The following is a 21,357-nucleotide window of genomic DNA, read 5'->3' on the forward strand; positions in this document are numbered from 1 at the left end:
CTTGAATGAATTTATCAATATGTTTGGAAACATCTTAATTTTCACTGAATTTTTAAATTTTCACTCAAATATGTTATTTAAACATAGTGAAAGAATGAAGGAAAAATAATGAAGACACTGCTTCTGGATGAGTTAGAAAAGGATTTTAAACTCTCCCTCCTCAAATCTTGTATAATGCAGACATAAAGTAATTAAATTGGATTTTTAAAAAATCAGTATGTCAATTTCTGAATATGACATTTAAAAGACATTCTATTTAAGGATGATGTTATTAATGTGTAACACACTTTAGACATGTCATTTTACTATGAATGCCTTTAAATCAGCTTTCTTATACAGAATTTTTGTTTTATGTCTGGATTGAAATATCTTTTGATTGTGTTAAAATGAACATATTTATGGGACAAAAGCCAAGAAAATGTGTCACTTGGGGAAAGAGAGGAAAATATTTTGTTTTCTTTTTTTCTTGGGATATTTTTGTTTACAGAGTGAGCATAGGTTGCTATCAAACTTCCAAATCTGAACAGTAGAGGTGACTTTGTCAGCATCACTTTGTTCCCAAAGTCAGTAGCTTTCCAAATCAGTGCAGTTGCCAGCTCACCTCTTTACTTACTGCTACATTTAGACACTTTAACAAAAGTCTATTGTTCACTTTAAGTGGTATCATTTCATTTTTATGTACTGTTTGTCTAAGGTGAATTTATTTATAAGTAAGAATTAATGTTTTAAAGTGATTCTACTACTGAATTGCTTTAACAACAGTGAGAAATTATTTTCACAGTCACTAATTAAAAACTAAATGCAGCACCAGAATCCATCCAGTAAGTATTTGTTTTGCTTCAGCACTGAGAAACTATTAGAAATCCACTGAAAGTAATTTATTTTATAAACTATGACAAATGTCTATACTTAAATTTCTCACTTAAAAATTTAAAGCTAAGTAGCTTGAGAAAAGTACCTGTATGTTTACTTAATCCTTCAATAACAGAATTAAAACATAGGTATATCACTGACTTAGGGAGAGGCCATATAGAACAGAGGCTAAAAGCAGAAGCATAAGGGCCAGTTGCTTATGTGTATCCCACCAACTGACTAGTAGTATAAACTTGGCCTAGATAACTTCTAGTTAACCCAGTTTCATCATCTGTAAGATGGGGATAACAGTACTTAACTCACAGGGTTGTTGTGATAATTGAGTTAATACAGGATCAGGCATATAGTAAATACTAAATAAAATTTAGCTAATTATTCACTCTTTATAGTGAGGAGATAATAGAGAATTGTCAGAAGATGCTAAATCAGTAGAGATATAAGTGTATTGTATAAAGTCATGTCATCTTCCAAAAGACCTATAAATAGAAATTCATAGGAGTAAGGGGTATATGAGGAAAAGATAAACACCCCACTTTTCCTTAAATCCAACAAAAATAGGATCAAGAATATAATAAAGATACATGTATCAGTTAAATACAAAACCACTCCTTCTCACCGTGCCTTCTGTTATTCTCAAAGCTTTCCAACAATTCCCTTTATGACTTCAAACATTTCCTGTGTCCTATCTCCCAAAGACTAAACATATACATGCAATCACAGGAAGTTGAGGAAACTGTAGACCCCAAAAAGAGAAATAAAGGGTACCAAATGTAACAAACTCCTATACTTTTTCATCCCTTTGTGATTTTGCACTGGGTTATGTAAAAATTCCTCAGGTTAAGCTTCCAGTTCCCTAAGCTGATGTTTAGACCTGTTCTTTTTACAATTCATCCCAAACTAATATTTTTAATTTTTTAATTGAAGTATAGTTGAGTGATAATATTATATTAGTTTCAGGTATACAAACATAGTGATTCAATATTTTTATAGATTATATACCATATAAAGTTGTTATAAAATATTGGCTATATTCCCTGTGTTGTACATTACACCCTTGTATCTTATTTATTTTACATCTAGTAGTTTCTGTGTCTTAATGCCCTTCCTCTATCTTGTTCCAGTCCAATCCTTCTTCCCACTGGTAATGACTAGTTTGTTCTCTGTACTGTGAGTCTATTTCTGTTTTGTTATATTCATTCTTTTGTTTTGTTTTTTGGATTCCACATATAAGTAAAAACACAGAATTTTGCCTTTCTGTGTTTGACTTATTTCACTAAACATAATACCTTCCAGGTCCATCCCCGTTGTTGTAAATGGCAAAATTGCATTCTTTTTTATGTCTGAGTAATATTCCATTGTGTATATATATTACATATATATGTATATATATCTCACATTCTCTCTATGCATTCATCTGTTCATGAACACTTAAGTTGCTCCCATATCTTGTCTTGGCTATTGTAAATAATGCTATGAACACTGGGGTTCAATGTTTTCAAATTTGTGTTTTCATTTCCTTCAGATATATACCTAGGAGTGAATATTGCTGGATCATATGGTAATTTTATTTCCGATTTTTTAATATAAATGGTAAGAGTGGGCATCCTCGTCTTGTTCCTGATTTTAGAGGAAAAGCATTCAGCTGGAAAAAAAAATCTAGGTTAAGTGTATTCCCCTCTTTCTCTCGCCTATCTTTTTTGCATAATTATGGGTATTATTTCCACTAGACTCTAAATTCTGTGAGTGCAGAATATAAACCTATTTCATTCTCTGTAGTAAACCCAGAATGTAGCATGGTACTTGGCACAGAATAGGCACTAAAAAGTGTTTGCTGAATACATGTTATGGAAAGAAGGAATCCTAGAGTTGGGCTGGACAAAAGAAGAAAAGGTGATAAAATAAAAAGGTGATAAGAGGAAACAAAGACTTAACATTATTTATCAAGAAAGATAAATCAAATAAAAAGTCATTTGCTGGACATACTACCCAAAGCAATCTACAGATTTAATGTGATCCCTATCAAATTACCCATGACGTTTTTCACAGAACTAGAACAAATAATCCTAAAATTCATATGGAACCACAGAAGACCAAGAATTGCCAAGGCAATCCTGAAGAAAAAGAACAAAGCAGGAGGTATAACCCTCCCAGACTTCAGACAATACTACAAAGCTAAGTAATCAAAACAGTGTGGCACTGGCACAAAAACAAGACATATGGATCAATGGAACAGGATAGAGAGCCCAGAAATAAACCCACACACTTATGGTCAGTTAATCTTCAACAAAAGAGGCAAGAATATACAATGGGAAAAAGACAGTCTCTTCAGCAAGTGGTGTTGGGAAAGTTGAACAGCCACATGTAAATCAATGAAGTTAGAACATGCCCTCACACCATACACAAAAATAAACTAAAAATAGCTCAAAGACTTAAACATAAGACATGACCCCATAAAACTCCTAAAAGAGTTCATAGGCAAAACATTCTCTGACATAAATCATACCAATGTTTTCTTAGGTCAGTCTCCCAAGGCAATAGAAATAAAAACAAAAATAAACAAATGGGACCTAATCAAACTTACAAGCTTTTGCACAGCAAAGGAACCATAAACAAAACAAAAAGACAACCTACAGAATGGGAGAAAATATTTGCAAATGATGTGAGCAATAAGGGCTTAATTTCTAAAATATAGAAACAGCTCATACAACTCAACAACAAAAAATCCAATCAAAAAATGGGCAGAAGACCTAAAAAGACATTTCTCCAAAGAAGACATACAGATGGCCAATAGGCACATGAAAAGATGTTTAACATCACTAATTATTAGAGAAATGTAAATCAAAATTACAATGAGGTACCACCTCACACGGGTCAGAATGGCCATCATTAAAAAGTCTACAAATAACAAATGCTGGAGAGGCTGTGGAGAAAAGGGAACCCTCCTACACTGTTGGCGGGAATGTAGGTTGGTCCAGCCACTGTGAAAAACAGTATGGAGGTTCCTCAGAAAACTAAAAATAGAATTACCATATGATCCAACAATCCCACTCCTAGGCATATATCCAGACAAAACTATAATTAAAAAAGATACATGCACCCCTATGTTCATAGCAACACTATTCACAATAGCCAAGACATGGAAACAACCTAAATGTCCACTGACAGCTGAATGTATAAAGAAGATGTGGTACATATATACAATGGAATACTACTCAGCCATAAAAAGGAACAAAATAATGCCATTTGCAGCAACGTGGATGCAACTAGAGATTATCATACTAAGTGAAGTTAAGTCAGAAAGAGAAAGAAAAATACCATATGATATCACTTCTATGTGGAATCTAAAATATGACACAAATGAACCTATCTATCTATGAAACAGAATCATGGACATAGAGAACTGACTGGTGGTTGCCAAGGGGGAGGACTTTGGGGGAGGGATGGAGTAGAAGGCTGGGGTTAGCAGATGTAAGCATTTATACATAGAATGGATAAACAGCTAGGTTCTACTGTATAGCAGAGAGAACTATATACAATATCCTATGATAAGCCATAATGGAAAAGAATGTATTAAAAAAAAAGAACATGTTATTCAGTATGTATAACTGAATTACTTTGCTGTACAGCAGTAATTAACACAACATTGTAAATGAACAATTAAAAAAATCATCTGAAACTAGTGCTACAAAATGATTGCTAAAAAATGAAATTGAAGAATCCTCATAGATAACAATCTTTAATGTTGAGATTTTTTTCCTATGAATTGTTCCAAATGGGTAGGAACTAAATTCCATTAGTCCAAGCAAGGATACTTCCTTAGGAGTCAGTAAAAGATATTAGAATGTATAAATTAATGGTTTTTGAGGAGCACTTAAGCATGGCAAACTATACTATCAGATGATTACAATATACATTAGTTATAGTCACATTCAGAATGTGTTGATTTCAAAGAGTATAACACACAAATGTTATCTGGTAATATTTGCCATTCTTTAAAATCTAGGGAAATAGATTTGTGAAGGATGAGAAGAGTGTCAGCTTTCAAAAAAATTAAAATAAGACACATGCATTCTCCATAAACTATTTATGTTAAGAAGCAACTCAGTCTTAATTTTAATATTACTTAAGCTCAGCTGTGAAATTTTAAATTCCTAAATTTAGATTTCTAAACTCCTCTGGCAAAATTTGTCTTCTTTGGAGGTTATTAAATCAATTAACCTTGCAAAGGGAAGGTTAAAAGGACTTCTGTAGGCTACAATCTCACAGCATGAAAGAGAACAGGCAGAAGCCTGAGTGAACTGCTGGTAGGGTTCAAGGAAAGGCTTACACTAGCAGATGATCAGCTCTGTTCTTGCTAAAATTTGGCAAAGAATTACACTGTGGTTTCTTCAGATGACAGCATCATAATTCATTTAGCTCTCCCCCTACCTTTTCACAAAAAGGCCAAAACCCCATAGGAAATGTGAGCACTGACATTTTCTACCCAGGATCAAAAACTGACTATTTTGCCAGAAATTGAAAACAATATAGCTAAAACAGTAAATACATAGCAATGTGTTGAAAGAAATAGGCTGCTGGACTGGCCAGTGACATAATCCATCATTTCTATTTTAACTTCTGATAGAAAGGTTAAAAAAAAAAAGATAAATATACGTTTGGACTGGCAGATTTCCATGCAAATATAATGAAAATCAAATAAATTTTAAAGAATCTCTTTGCATTAATTTACAGATTATGACCTAAAGATTTACACTAAACACTGTGCCTTTAAGGCAAGTTTGATTATACATTTCTATCTGATTTCCAGGCAGTTAAAAGCTAGCTTAAGGGCCATCTAGAAGGCATGATTTCTTTTCTTTCCACAAAATGCTAAAGCTTCTTTATCATTCTGTATTCAGTCATGAATTCAGCTGCACAAGCCAAATGTAAAGATTTTATGGGGTGATCTATCATGCGAAGTCGTGAACAAGCCTACTCATGCAGTCACTAAGAGTGATTTCCATTTTTATGAATGAAAAAGAATCTTGCATAAACATTGTTTATTTAAAGTTTTAAATAAAGAAAGATGCAAAACAAAATGGGAGCATTTTGTTTTATATGTCAGTATCTTACAAGAGGGCAAAGTAAGGAATCTGGCTCACATGATTCCCAAGACAGCAGTATCTCCTTTGCATTAAGTACGTAAATGAGATTTATGGCCACTGACCTAATCTTAGATGCCAAAATGTACAGTAGGAACAGCCTTCTGAAAAGCTTAATTTAAAATTATGATGTTAACAAAAGCACTTTAGGAAGCAGACAACACACCCAGCATACATGCACACGTTAATCTAAGATACATGACTATAGAAAGAAGCCATGGTTATTTGCATAAAGCTTTAGAATACATTTCAGAGATAATTCAAACACAAAGGTTTTACTCTTTTTCCCTATCACCTTGATGTTTATGAATTTCCAAATAAATACATTATCACTAGACAGTTGATTTTCATCACTAAAGATCACTTAATACCAGATATTCATAGATTCTGGTTTGGGGAAGGCTTAGAATTAAAATAAATAAATAAACCTGTTAATTGTTTTTCTGAATTTTAAAAGCAGTTTCCTTACTCACTAAGTACTAACTAAATTAGCACCTTGTAGAGAAGAAAAGGCTTGAGCTGCTGCAATTATAACACTTTCTTCACTGAATGAGAGAAAGGCGGCTATGATGCCGTTAATCCACTGGTAACCACTTGGAGATTTTCCTGAGCTCATTGATTTTTGACCTGAAAAAGAAAAAAAAGAAAGAATAAGAAAGAAAGAAAAAAAAAACAGTAAATGAAACCTATAATGACAGATGTCAAATCAACACTTTCCTAATATAGTTCCATAAAACAGAACTCCTGGGAGGAAAATAACATCCTGCATAATAAAATGTCAAGTTAAAGAAACACATTCCTTCCCTTATCACTGGGTTTTAACAAGTGAATTATGCATAGTTAGAGGAGGTAAACATATAGTAACAAATGTTTTTCAAATGATTTCAAAAGTTTTTAACTTTTAAATATAGTTGAAGCTCTGAAATGTATTAATACATTTCAGGTATAAATAAATATATCATCCCTGAAAGAGATAAATTATGCTACCATGTAACTTGTGCATAGGGTTAAAAAGATTTTTAAAGAGTACCATTAAAAAACTGAAGTTAAAATGCAGGATTAAAAAGAACACTGGGTTTTATAAGTTATCTGTACATTCAATTCTAAATTCCTGTCTTAGTTTAGACTGTCCCAAAAGAGAGTCTAAAATAAGAACTTGGATGTAGGTAACTTATTTGGGAGGTAAATCACAAAAAGCTGACTGAGAAGGCATGGAGAGCAAGACAGGAGAGGAAAAGCCAACAATGCTACTGAGTGGGTTAATGATCTGAGCAACCAAGGATCAATTCTACTGGGAATTCTCTGAGGCGCTCTGTAGAAGGTGGCTCAGATTGCTCATCTGAAGGATATCAGGCTGGTGTACTTATTCACAATATCCCGTCCCCCATTAGTTGAACGCTGCTGCAAGTGCCAATATCTCCCTCACTCTTCCAGGCTTCCTTGGCACAAGGGCTGAGTATGCTCCCTTGGTTTCAGAGGAAGTCCTGAGGCAGAAGAATGGAGCAATGCACATCCCAAGTTTTGGTAGAACATTGTTAGTGTGCCCAAAACTATTTGGCAGTGCTCGACAGCACGTGACAAGGGCACCAAAAACCTGTGCCTCAGATGCCAGGTCACCTACAAAAGTTATCACTGCATTACTTTGAATCAGCTCACAAGATGGAGATTAGTAAGACTCTTTATAAATCTAAAGTTTTTACATTCTAATATACATTATTATTCCTAATTTTAAAAATCTGAAAACAATCTAATTTATAAAAATGATTTATGTGTTTGTATAACCAATACAATTTCCTTTTTTTTTTTTTTTTGGTGTGTGTGTGTGTGCTTTCAGAAGAAATTCATGTTTAAACTAGGCAAAAGGATAAATTTGAAGTTTAAAGAAAAAGAAGCCACTGATGCTAAAAGACAGAAAGAGAAAGTATCACCTAAATAGGTATTATGACAACTAATTTTCACATTGTTTCTATACTACAAAATTATTTAAATGGAAAATAATATAATTTGATCAGTTTTATTCTTTTTTATCTCAGTAAAGAACAATCTGGTTTGGATTAACTCCACATTTTTCAACTAGCTGCTTTAGCATCATGAACAAACACATTGTCTTAATTGTACTTTTTTTTTTTTAAAGGCCATATATCATAGTGCTTAAAATTGCTCAGGCCTTGGGGTCAGATGCCTATGTTTGAATTGTCTCTCTGCAACTAACCAGCTGTACAAAATGGGGACAATGATAATAGTTATATATTTAGTAATTAGTACTTTAGGATTAAATTATATGATACATATGAAGCCCTCAGAAAAGTGTCCATCTCATAATAACTGCTCCGTAACATTACAGATTATTATTATTATGTATTGCTAATAATCTACAAAAGTTAGGAGGTAAAAAGTCATTAACAGTAAGTTGTAATTATGTGTGCTTTCATATACAATTATACTACAAAGCAATAAAGGAGAAAAAAGACTGAGTAAAACATAAACTCACTATTTTGTAGAAGGGGAGTCAATGATTTCCAGATGAGAGGTGGAGTTTCATTTTGGTCTTCTTCCTCTTTGAGAGCAAGGATGTTATCCTCATTACAGTTCACCTCACATGAGCAGTTACCCATAAACAGCCTGTCTGAGGATGTCAAATGCTAAGAATAAAGATTAGTGAGCAGAATAAGAAATGATGAATCAGGAAGCTAAAAAAAAAAAGATGAAATTGGATAGATAAATGCAATTTACATTTACTCAAGAAAAAAGGAAAAGCAAGAAATTTATCCATTAATAGGAAAATGCAATATCTGAAAATGGGAAATAGTAGATATTGGTGACACAATGTGGTCAATGACCAATGTGGAATAATAGATTACAATCACACAAATGACTGGTGTATTACAATCATGCAAAGGAGCAAAAGCATTATAATACAATAGCACAGAGTTAGGTTGTGAGTTGCTCAAAGAAAAGGGAAAAACATCATGAAGCTATTAAAGGCAAAAGGGATAAAGTAAAAAAGCATCAATTAAAAAATTTTTAAATTCCAGTAGGAAAAAAGGTTGATCATGCAGTGGCAGGCCAGCATTAGAAAGTCATATGTTAGCACAATTACTATGTAAGTTCAATTAAATAAATAAACATATAAACTAATACCATAGTCTAAAGTAGGACACAGTAATACAAATAAACAAAGCACTGAGCATACCTTTAGGAAACTAAATTTATGTTCAATCTGGGATAAATTTGTTATTGCATATTGGCACAATGGATCTAAATTACTATAGGTATCTAATGGGCATCAAATAGGCTTCTTCAGGTTTCCTAATTTTGAATTTAAAAGTAGAATAGAGAAGAATACTTTTTTGAGATTCTATAATTGCAGCTCGAAAAGAAACATCATTTTTTTTAAAGATGAGACCTAAGGTTACGTTAAAGAACAACTTTCATCAACTAATCCCAACAAACTATGCATTGAATTTCTAGTTTGGTTTAAAATAGGGAGACATACATAAAATATAGCTTGAAGGTAAATTTGTATTTCACAATAGAAAATAAAGTACATTTTCTCCCAGTTTTTAAAAGTTGTTTCCAAGTGGTTTTAGAAACTGAGTTTTCATATTAAAACACAGTGTTCTCATTATGTGGGTTTTCATAATATGAACCTGAGAAAAAATGCTGAATGTTTTTCTGTAAAACTAACCAATAAACTTTAGAAAAGTCAAATTATTCATGCTCATCTGGTCTGCTTTTTTCAATAATTTTAAGAATTTTAAAAGGAGAATTTTAAATTTTAAATTTTAAGAATTTTAAAAGGAGAATTTTAAATTTTAAAAGGAGTTTCAGTAATTCCGTGGGTTATCTGATTTCTTTCCTTCAGATACAGTCAGATGAGACGGCATCTCAGTCCAGTATTCCTGCCAGCCAGCTTTAACATTTATCTACTCAAGGCTAATCTTATTCACCTATACTTTCATTCACTTCTTATCCTCACTGGATAATACTGAAGAAAATCCCAGATATCATAATATCTCATCTGTATGTATTTCAGTAAATAAACATACAGAACTATTTTTTCTTTATAAATATAACCACTATACAATTATCACACCTAAAAAAATAATTCTTTAATAACATCAATTATCTTGTCAATATTCCCATCAAAATTTGATGAAATACAACAAAATGTAAGATATCTTAACAAATAGTACAATAAATGGACAAAGCAAAATCCATACCCAATCTGTGTATGTGTCTTAATTTTTAAAATATATCTGGTAATTAACTGAATGTTGTTTTCATATGAATTATTATCAAGTAAAGTTTTTAAGTATCCATTATTATTTAATTTAAAGTCTCCATTAAGCACTACAGAAGGATTTTGACCTTAAGATTCAGTACTTGCCAATGAGTTATCTCCAATGCGTTCACTTTTTTTCTGTGAATAATCACCCTAACTTTTATTTGTACATGCACACAAACTGACATGGGATAATGCTACTTCTATGCCCACCACACAAAAGTACATGATGTCTTTCTAGATATTTTGCTGCCTCACTCTCTATTATATACTGCCTCATGTTCCAACAACTACTGTATCTATAGTAGCAATGAATAGGTAAGGCCCTGGACTACTTTAAATCAATCACTCATCCTCTGACAGATTTAAAAAGTTGGCTAATTCACTTCAACTTAATAAATATTTATTGAGTGCCTAATAAATGCTAGGCTCCACGATGTTATATGTACTGTTATGTGAGCAGTCAATAGGCAAGAAATGATCTCCCCTCTCATCAAGTTTACAATCTAGTCTAGTAGGAAAACTGTAAAAATATGCCAAAGCAATGCCCATGTAACCTATTTCTAAAATTAGGAAATGCGATATTTTAAAAAATCCCTAAAAACATTTGTTTCTCATCTGAAAAATGTGATTTTACTAAGAAAAAGAATGAGGAGAGGCAAAAAGCTCTGCATATAGGAAGCCGTTCAATTAATAGTAACGGGACTAAACTAATTAACCTAGGTTTTTTCTGGATAAGGCATTCGTTACTTTTCCTGTTTAATAACAGTTAGCTGTGTTTAAGATGGGTTAAACAACTTGTAATTAAACCTGAAGTAATCTATTAAGATAAGTTTGAAACATCAAGTCTATTTTTTCTTATTAAATAGCTTTCTTTCTTAGAGGTTTATGATTACTTCTGATGATAAAGAGAAGCCAACTGGAAGGCAGAATTGTAAGCATATACACTAAGCTCAAAGAGGATATGTAAATTGCCAATCCTAAACTCATTAAAAATTCCTCTCTTTCTTTAGAAAAATATTTGTTCCAGGCTGAAAGCCCCATTATATGCAATGGAACTGAACCTTCACTTATAATTAAGGTTGGGTCAAAAGTCTAAACCAGAAATTCAAAATACACATAAATACTTGACCCGAATAAGGGAAAAAAGTCTCCAGTTAAGTGAAAGCTGTATGTTTGAAAGTTCTCAGGAGACTCAATTACTACCCCCCATTCTTTTAGGAAACATAATTCAGGAGAGGCTTAAAAGGAAGTTAAAAACATGCTAGATTCCTAAAGAATTTATATTCTCTCAGATATTCACTTATTTAGGCAAATAAATGACCAAGTGATAGAAACTGAATTGACGAAAAGAAGCAATTAAATAGTATATGAAATAATACATTGTATAATATTTTCCTACATGTGGACCATGGTCTAAATTATAAAGAAAGTAAGAAGGATATTACTGGAGTATATAATTCTGTTCTGAACTTTATTTGGTTACAAAAAAGGTGCGAAATTATTTATGTATTATGTCACAGTTAAAGAATGTGCAAAAATATAGGCAGATATCAGTTCCTATTTTATTTCAAACTGAACTTGAACTACCTTTGGACCTAATCCAGGGAAATTACTTTTAAAACAGCGAAGAATCTTATTTTTGAAGTGACTTTAATCTTTTGTCTTTAGTAAATTATTAGAAAAAAGAGCTGTTTTTGAGAAGAAAATGTTTTTTTCTATGGTTGACTTGGATCAACCACCCATAAACTCACACACACATATAAGACAATCAACAGAGACTGTCAAATATGTAGCTGCAAAGTATCAAACTAGATAGCATTTGCTTAATAAGGATAGATTTCTTGATATAATGTGGCACCCAACATACTAACATTCATTGTGAAAATACTATCACTCAAATAACAATTTAAACATTTTCTATGATTAAACTAGCCATTTTCTAATTGATATTGTTAAATATTACTATGATTATTTAATATTAGCATTATTAAATATTAGCTAATTTCTAATATTTGAGACTGACCTACTTTTGGGGGGTACTGCATTAATCATTATTTCTTCTTGAGACATTTTTTTTTCTATTCTGTCCACAACTACTTTACTGCTTCCAAGGACTTACTTTGATTCCTCATCTCATTTTTAATATATTGAAAAGGACAAATATAACAATTAAAGCATCATATTGAAAAAAATATTCTTCTGTTTTCTCACAAAAATTCTGTATTTGCAACAGATTGAGAAGTTTCCCTCTACCTTTAACATGGAAGTAAAAACTATCTTTAGATTATAAACCATTAACATATTTTTAAAAGATTACTATGTAATTTTAGCACAAATAAGGAAAATTTAGAAGCAAAAAATATAGAATTTCTTCCTAACAAATTATTTTCCATGTTTCTTCTTGTCCTTTTTTACAGATGCATAAATTTTACGCATCTACATTCATATTATACACACAATTATACTTCTATCATTTAAAGATATATAATATGCAATTATCAATGTCATATACCCTGTAAAATAAATACTGTCAATGGATGTATACTATTCCAATGAGTTAATGTGCTATAATTTAACTACTCTAGTACACAGAACAAAGGCAAGTGTGTCCATACTTAAAATACTTAGAAGCATACTTGGTATATAGTAAGTTCTACTTAGTGCTGGCTTTCATTATTATCATTATTATTGTTATCATGCTATTATTATTGTAATTATCATTGTTCTTAGAGTACAGGAAAAAAATGAAACTTGAAAAGAATACAATGAGATATAAAATATTCAAATTAAATTAATATGTATATATTCTTGTGAAATCCAAGGGAATCAACTAAAAAGATACTAGAAATAATAAAACTTTTGTAAGCTAGTTCTACAGAAAGAATCTATAAAAAAAACAGAAGCTTTCTTTATGCGAACAATAACTCATTAAAAAACATAGTGGAAGAAAATCATAATTATATCTAACATTTATTGAACATTTGTTAAGTGCCAGGCACTGTTGTAAATATTTTAAATTTACTGTATTTACTAATCTAACCTTCGAAACCACATTATGAGGTATATGATACCATATTTCATCAAATCTAAGACATCATTGTTAAGACTTATATCATAATTTCAAAGATGTTAAAAAATGGAAAAAAATGTGCCCTAGAATCACTAAGATACAGTATTATCATTCCTATTTTATAGAAGAAACTGAAAGAAGAGAGGTTAGAAAATTTGCTCAAGGTTACTCAACATAAAAGTGGAAGCACTTGAACTTTTTCTTGTTATACATAAATAAAACCATTTTTCTAAATTTACCTTGTATCCAGAAACCTTACAAAACTTAATTCTAAGGATGTGTCTATAGATCTGCTCTACATTTTCTACTTATACAGTCATAATCTGCAAACAGTGATAACTTTATTTCTCCCTTTCCCTAACTTGTACATTTATTTATTTTTCTTACCTTCCCCACTGGCTGAATAGAAGTGGTGATTTTAGGCACCCTTACCCTGTCCTTAAACTCAAATGAAAAGATTTCATCATTTCACACTTAGGTATGATGTTTTCTCTATCTATTGCAGATGATCATATGTTTTTGTCTTTGTCATTCTTTTAATATGGTGAATTCATTAACTGATTTTCAGCTGTTAAATAAGCCTTGCATTCATGGAATAACCCAACTTGGTCATGGTGTATTATTCATTTTATATATCACAAGTTTAATTTGATAATATTTTGTGAAGGATTTTTAACCCTATGTTCATGAGTGAGATTGATTTACAATTTTCCTACCTCTTAATATCATTATCAGATTTTATTATTTCCAAGTATATTTAAAAAAAAATTAGACTCATGAGTCTAATGCAAACCAGTATTAAATATCAAAACTGGTTAATGTCCTACAGGGCAGTAATATTGTAACTTTTGGGGTTATCTTTTTCTATTTCACAGAAATAATTCACATCCCTACTGGACAAAAATCTATATATTAATTAGTAACTTCATAGATTGTAGGCTTTAATCAGTAAATAGTAAGTTTATAAGTAATAAATTAAAGTTTATTTCCTAGAGAATAAATGCTCCTTGAGTGGGCTTTTCAGCAATACTCCAGAAAAACATTGAAAGGACGTGTAGTCAGTCATCCTTCCCAAAACATTTTCAAAAGAAATGTCAATTGTATGTAACAGAATGTACGTACTAACCTCACAAAATGAGTCCCCTCTTCTGTTTTCTTGAAAGGTTTCTGTATGAAGGAATCATAATGATGTCTTCCTATTAAGATTTCTGGGACTGATTATTTGTGCCTTCATTCTTTTTATCTCTATCAGTGTTGCCACGGATTGATCGAGTTTAATCATTTCTGAGAACCACTTCTCTGTCTTATGTTCATATTCTATTTAATTGATTTCTTTTTAAACTTTATTATTTGTTTCTTTGGGTTAAATTTCTATTCTTTAACTTATGATTATTGCTTAACTCATTGATTTTTTTGCCATTCTCCTTATATTATATATATACATATTTGAGGCTATAAATTTCATTGGAAACACTGCTTTAATGTTATTTCACAATTTTGATATGTCAAATTTTTCATTAGCAATTTATTCAAAACATTACTAATTTCACTTGGGGTTTATTCGTTGTGCCATGAGTTATTTAGAAATCTGTTTAATTTCCACATATTTATAAATTTTCTAGCTATCTTTTTTTATTGTGATTAAAGATAAGTAACATAAAATTTACCATCTTAACCATCTTTAAATGTGTTGTACAGTAGTGTTAAATATATGCACCTTGTTGTGTAACATATCTCTAGAACCTTTTCACCTTGCAAAACGGAAACTCTGTACGCACTGAACAATTCTGCTTTCCTCCCCTACCCCCAGTCCCTGACATCGAACATTCTACTTTTTGTTTCTATAAGTTTGTGTACTTTAGATAGCTCACATAAGTGGAATCATGCAGCATTTGTCTTTTTGTGACTAGCTTATTTCATGTAGTATAATGTCCTCAAGGCTCATCCATGTTATTCATATGACGAATTTCCTTCTTTTTTAAAGGCTGAATAATATTCCATCATATGTATATACCAATTTTTGTTACCTGTTCTTCTGTTGATGAACATTTAGGTTGTTCCCACATCTGAACTACTGTGAATTATGCTACAATGAATGCAGGAGTGCAAATTTCTTTTTAAGATCCTGATTTTAATTATTTTGGATAGATACTCAGATGTTGGATTGCTGGGCATATGGTAGGTCTATTTTTAATACTTTGAGGAAACTCAATACTTTCTTACATAGCTGCTGCACCATTTTACATGCCCATCAAGAGTGCACAAAAGTTACAATTTCCTTGCATCGTCACCAACATTTGGTATTCTTTCTGTTTTTTTGATAGTGGCTATCCTAATGGATGTGAATTGATATCTCATTGCAGTTTTTATTTGCATATCTTTGATAACTAGTGATGAGGAGCATTTTTTCATCTGTTTACCATTTGTAGATCTTCTTTGGAGAGATGTCTATTTAAGTCCTTTGCCATTATTTAAATTGGATTATTCTTATTGTTACTGTTGAGTTGTAGGTGTTTTTATATATTCTGAATACTGGTATGGTTTGCAAATATTTCCCCCCATACTGTAGCTTGTATTCTGTTGACTGATTCCATTGCTGTGCAAGTTTTTAAGTCTAATGTTGTCCTATTTGTTTCATATTCTTGCTTTTGTTGCCCATGCTTTTGGTATCACATCCAAGAAATCATTGCCAAATGCAATGTGATGAAGCTTTTCCCCCTATGTTTGCTCTAGGAATTTTATAGTTTCAGGTCTTATGTTTAGGCATTTAATCCATCTTGAGTTCATTTCTGCATATGGTATAAGGTAAGGGTCCAAATTCATTCTTTGGCATGTGGATATCTAGTTTTCCTAGCACCATTTGTTGAAATACCATGCTTTCCTCATTAAGTAGCCTTATCATTCGTGTTGAAGATCATTTAACCATTAATATGAGGGTTTATTTCTGGGCTCTCTATTCTGTTCCATTGGTTTACATGTCTGTCTTTATGACATCACCATACTGTTTTAATTACTGTAGCTTCATAATATGTTTTGAAACCAGGAAGTGTAAAGCCTCCAGCATTGTTTTGCATTCTCAAGATTGCTTTGGCTATTGGAGTTCTTTGAGATTCCATAGGAATAGTACTTTCCACTTCTGAAAAATAAATGCCATTGGGATTTTGATAGGAATTGCACTGAATCTGTGGATTGCTCTGGGTAGTAAGGGTAATTTAACAATATTAGTTTTCTAACCTATGAACATGAGATGTTTTCCCATTTATTTGTATCTTTAATTATTTTCAGCAATGCTTTGTAGTTCTCAGTGTATAAATCTTCCATCTACTTGTTAAGTTTATTCCTAAGTATTGGGTTGGCCAAAAAGTTCGTTTGGGCTTTTTGTGTAATATCTTAAGGAAAAACCTGAATGAACTTTTTGGCCAATCCAATATTTTATTCTTTTTGAGGCTATTGTAAACAGGACTGTTTTCTTAATTTCCTTTTCAGATTGTTTGTTGTTGGTGTTTAAAAGTGCAACTGAACTTGTGTGTTGATTTTGTATCTTGCAACTTTGCTGAATTTGTTCATTAGTTCTAATAATACTTTTGTGGAATCAAGGTTTTCTGCATATAAGATCATATTATCTGCCAACAGAGAAAGTGTTACCTCTTCCTTTCTGATTTGAATGCCTTTTATTTTTTCTTGACTAACTGCTCTGGTTAGGACTTCTAGTACCACATTGAACAGAAGAGGTGAGAGAGGGCATGCTTGTCTTTTTCCTAATCTTCGAGGGAAAGCTTTCCGTTTTTTTTTTTTTTTTATCATTGAGTATGAAGACAGCTGTGGGCTTTCACCTATGGTCTTTATTATGTTGTGGTAATTTCCTTCTCTTCCTAGTTTGTTGAGTGCCTTCATCATGAAAAGGGTTGAATTTTGTCAAATGCTTTTTCTGCATCAATTAAGATAATCATGTGGTTTTTGTCCTTCTGTTAATGTGGTATATAATATAGACTGATTTTCATGTGCTGAGCCACCATTGCATTCCATGAATAAATCTCACTTGGTCATGGTATACAATTCTTTTAATGTATTATTGAGTTCAGTTTGCTTGTAGTTTGTTGAGGATTTTTGCATCAACATTCATCAGGGATATTGACTTATAGTCTCCTTTTCTTACAATATCATTACCTGATTTTCTTTTCTTGCAGTATCTTTGCCAGGGTATTGCTGGCCTCATAAAATAAGCTTGGAAATATTCCCTCCTGTTCACTTTTTTGGAAGAGTTTGAGAAAAATTGGTGTTAATTCTTTAAATGTTTGGTATAATTCTTCAGTGACACCACTAGTCCTGTGCTTTTCTTTGTTGGGAAGTTTTTGATTACTGATCCAATATCCTTACTAGTTATAGGTGTACTTAGATTTTAAATTTCTTCATGATTCAGTCCTGATAGGTCATTTATGTCTAGAAATTTATCTATTATTTGTAGGTTTTCCAATTTTTTGGCATATAATTGTTCATAGTAGTCTCATACTTATTATTTCTGTGATACCAGTTGCAATGTACTTCTACTATCTTTGATGTTTGTTATTTCAGTCTTCTATTCTTCTTAGTCTAGCTAAAGATTTGTCATTTTTGTTGATGTTTTCCAATAATGAACTCTTAGTTTTGCTGTTTTTTTCTATCATTCTTCTCTTCTTTACTGTTTATTTCTGCTTTAACCTTTATTATTTCCTTCCGTTAACTTTGGGTTTAGTGTGTTCTTCTTTTTCTAGTTCCTTGAGGTGTAAAGTTAGGTTGTTGATTTGAAATCTTTCTTTTTTTTTTTTCCCAATCATCTAAAAAATTTTCTTTAGGTAACATCAGTTTAAAACATTATATAAGTTTCATGTGTAAAACATTATATTTCTACTTCTGTATACAATACCGTGTGCTCACCAGCAAGAATTTAGTTTCCATCCCTCACCATACAGTTGAGCTCCTTCACGCATTTCACCCTCTCCCCCAACTCTTTCCCCTCTGGTTGCCACTACTCTTCTCTGTATCTAGGTGTTTGTTTCTGTTTTGTTTAATTTGTTCATTTATTTTATTTTACTATTGAAAAAATATATTTCACATATGAGTGAAATCATATGGTATTTGTCTTTTTACATCTGACTTAATTCACTTAGCACAATACCCTCAAGGCCCACCCATGTTGTTGTAAGTGGCAATGTTAAAGCAGGCAGTTACCTAGATATGAGCATAGAAAGGGGGGCACAGGCCAAATGGCAGGAAATCATACAACCTGTAAACAATGGGGGTGCTTGGGCAGAAAAAGAAAAGCAGGAACCTCCAGACTGACAGGAAACCACGTATTTTGGGATGATAGTGTCCTAGAGGCAAAGAAAGGTGGGAAAAGTTGGGAATCTCCAGTGTCTGAATATAAGCTTTTGCTCATTATGCTCTCATTACAATAAAATTAGCCTTGCAGATAAGAAGCTTCCATCATGCATCGATATCATGACATCCCTCCTCCCCTTGGAAGATGGAGCTGGGATGAAAATCAGGGAGTATGACCCCCACACCCCTCCCCCCTAATGAATATTCCACCCCTTCATTTCTATGGCCCACATAACTGGCTTGCCAAAGAAACTTGGGGCAGCTACTGACCTGAAACTGCCCGCTCTCCCCTTGAGAGTGTACTATCACTTAAATTAATCCTCGCTTTATCTTCTTGACCTCCCTGTCTTGCCTCTGAATACTTTCTGTGATGAGACAAGAACCTACACTCCGTTGTCAGCAAGATGTAGTATATATACCACATCTTCTTTATCCATTCATCCACTGATAAGCACTTAGACTCTTTCCATATCTTGGCTGTCATAAATAATGCTGCTATGAACATACAAATGTGTATATCTTTTTGAATTACTGTTTTTGTATTCTTTGGGTAAATATCAGCATAGAATAGCTGGATCATAAGATAGATCTATTCTTAATTTTTGGAGAAATCTCGATACTGTTTTCCATGGTGACTGTACCAATTTACATTTTTACCTATGGTGTATGAGGATTCCCTTTTCTTTACATCCTTGCCAAGACTTGTTATATCTTGCCTTTATGATAATAGCTCTTCTAACAAGTGTGAGATGATATCTCACCGTGGATTTGATTTGCATTTCCCTAATAATTAGTGACATTAAACATCTTTTCATGTGCCTGTTGGACATCTGTATGTCTTCTTTGGAAAAACATTCAGCTCCACTGCCCATTTTTTGATTGGATTGTTTTGTTGTTGTTGTTGAGATCTGTATGAGTTCTTTATATATTTTTGGATACTAATGGCTTATCAGATATATGATTTGCAAACATCTTCTCCCATTCAGTAGGTTGTCCTTTTGTTTTGTTAAATGTTTCCTTTACCATGCAGGAGCTTTTTAATTTGCAGTCCCATTTGTTTATTTTTGCTTTTGTTTTCCTTGCCTGAGGAGATATATCCAGAAAAATATTTTTCAGACTGATGTAAAAAAGCACAATGCCTGTGTTTACTTCGAGTTTTATGTTTTCAGGTCTTACCTTCAAGTTTTTAACACATTTTGAGTTGATTTTTGTGTATGGTGTGAGATAATATTCTATTTTCATTTTTTGCATGTGGCTGTCCAATTTTCCCAACACCATTTATTAAAAAGACTATCCTTTCTACATTGTTCTTTGCTTCTTTGTCATAAATTAATTGTCCATATACATGTGGATTTTATTTCTGCGTTCTCAATTCTGTTCCACTGATCTATATATCTGTTTTTTTCTGCCAGTCCCATGCTGTTTTGATTACTACAACTTTGTAATATAGTTTGAAGACAGGGCATGTGATACCTTCAGCTTTGTTCTTTTTTCTCAGTATTGCTTTGGCTATTCAGAGTCTTTTGTGGTTCCATTCAAATTTTAGAATTTTTTGTTCTGTTTTTGTGAAAAATGTCCTTGGGATTTTGATAGGGATTGCACTGAATCTGTATACCATTTTAAGTAATATAGACATTTTAAGAAGTTAATTCTTCCACACCATGAACATGGAATATTGTTCCATTTCTTTATGTCTTCTTCAGTTTCTTTCAACAATGTCTTACAGTTTGCAGTGTGCAGGTCTTTCACCTCCCTGATTAAATTTATTCCTATGTACTTTATTCTTTTTGTTGCAATTCTAAATGAGATTTTCATAACTTCTCTTTCTGCTAGCTCACTGTTAGCATATAGAAACAATGGACTTTGCACGTTAATTTGTATCCTGCAGCTTTACTGTATCTGTTACTATTTCTAATAGTTGTTTGGTATAGAATTTTCTATATATAAAGATCATACTATCCACAAATAGTGACAGTTTTGCTTCTTCCTTTTCAATTTAGATGACTTTCATTTCTTTTTCCCATCTAATTGCTCTAGCTAAGACTTCCAATACTATGTTGAATAAGAGTGGTGAGAGTGGGCATCCTTGTTTTATTCTTGGTCTTAGAGGGACAGCTTGCAGTTTTGCATCATTAAGTATGATGTTAGCTGTGGATTTGTCATAGATGGCCTTTATTATGTTGAGGTAGGGTCCTTCTATGCCCATTTTCTTGAGAGTTTTTATATAAATTGATGTTGAATCTTGTCAAATACTTTTTCTGCGCCTATTGAGGTGATCATATGGTTTTTATTCTTCAATTTGTTAATGTAGTATATCACATTGATTGACTTGTGGATATTGAAAAATCCTTGCATTCCTCGGATAAATCACACTTGTTCATGGTGTATGACCCTTTTAATGTATTGGTGTATTCAGTTTGCTAGTTGAGGGTTTTTGCATCTATGTTCAGCAGAGATATTGGCTTATAATTTTCTTTTTTTGTGTTGTGCTTGCCTAGTTTTGGTATCAAAGTAATGCTGGTCTTTTAAGATGTGTTAGAAAGCATTCCCTCCTATTCAACTTTATGGAAGAGTTTGAGAAGGATAGGTATTACATCTTTGAATGTTTGGTAGAATTTACCTGTAAA

At 32.3% G+C, this 21,357-nt stretch overlaps 1 protein-coding gene across 9 annotated transcripts in view; it reads right to left on the reverse strand.

Annotated features, from left to right (window-relative positions):
* Positions 1-21,357, reverse strand: part of DPH6 (diphthamine biosynthesis 6) — a 456,227-nt gene that overhangs the window by 244,157 nt on the left and 190,713 nt on the right. For all 9 annotated transcript variants that reach the window (XM_027083817.1, XM_027083818.1, XM_027083814.1 and 6 more), the window contains 2 exons: positions 8,506-8,656; positions 6,510-6,641 (listed from right to left, as the gene is read on the reverse strand). In XM_027083817.1, the coding sequence (XP_026939618.1) occupies positions 6,510-6,641; positions 8,506-8,656 (283 nt within the window). The remainder of the gene's footprint in view (positions 1-6,509; positions 6,642-8,505; positions 8,657-21,357) is intronic.

This window comes from Aethalodelphis obliquidens, unplaced genomic scaffold (genome assembly GCF_003676395.1).
Source record: "Aethalodelphis obliquidens isolate GAN/ISIS:26980383/991018 unplaced genomic scaffold, ASM367639v1 scaffold51, whole genome shotgun sequence".
In the NCBI taxonomy this organism is placed as follows: Eukaryota; Metazoa; Chordata; class Mammalia; order Artiodactyla; family Delphinidae; genus Aethalodelphis; species Aethalodelphis obliquidens.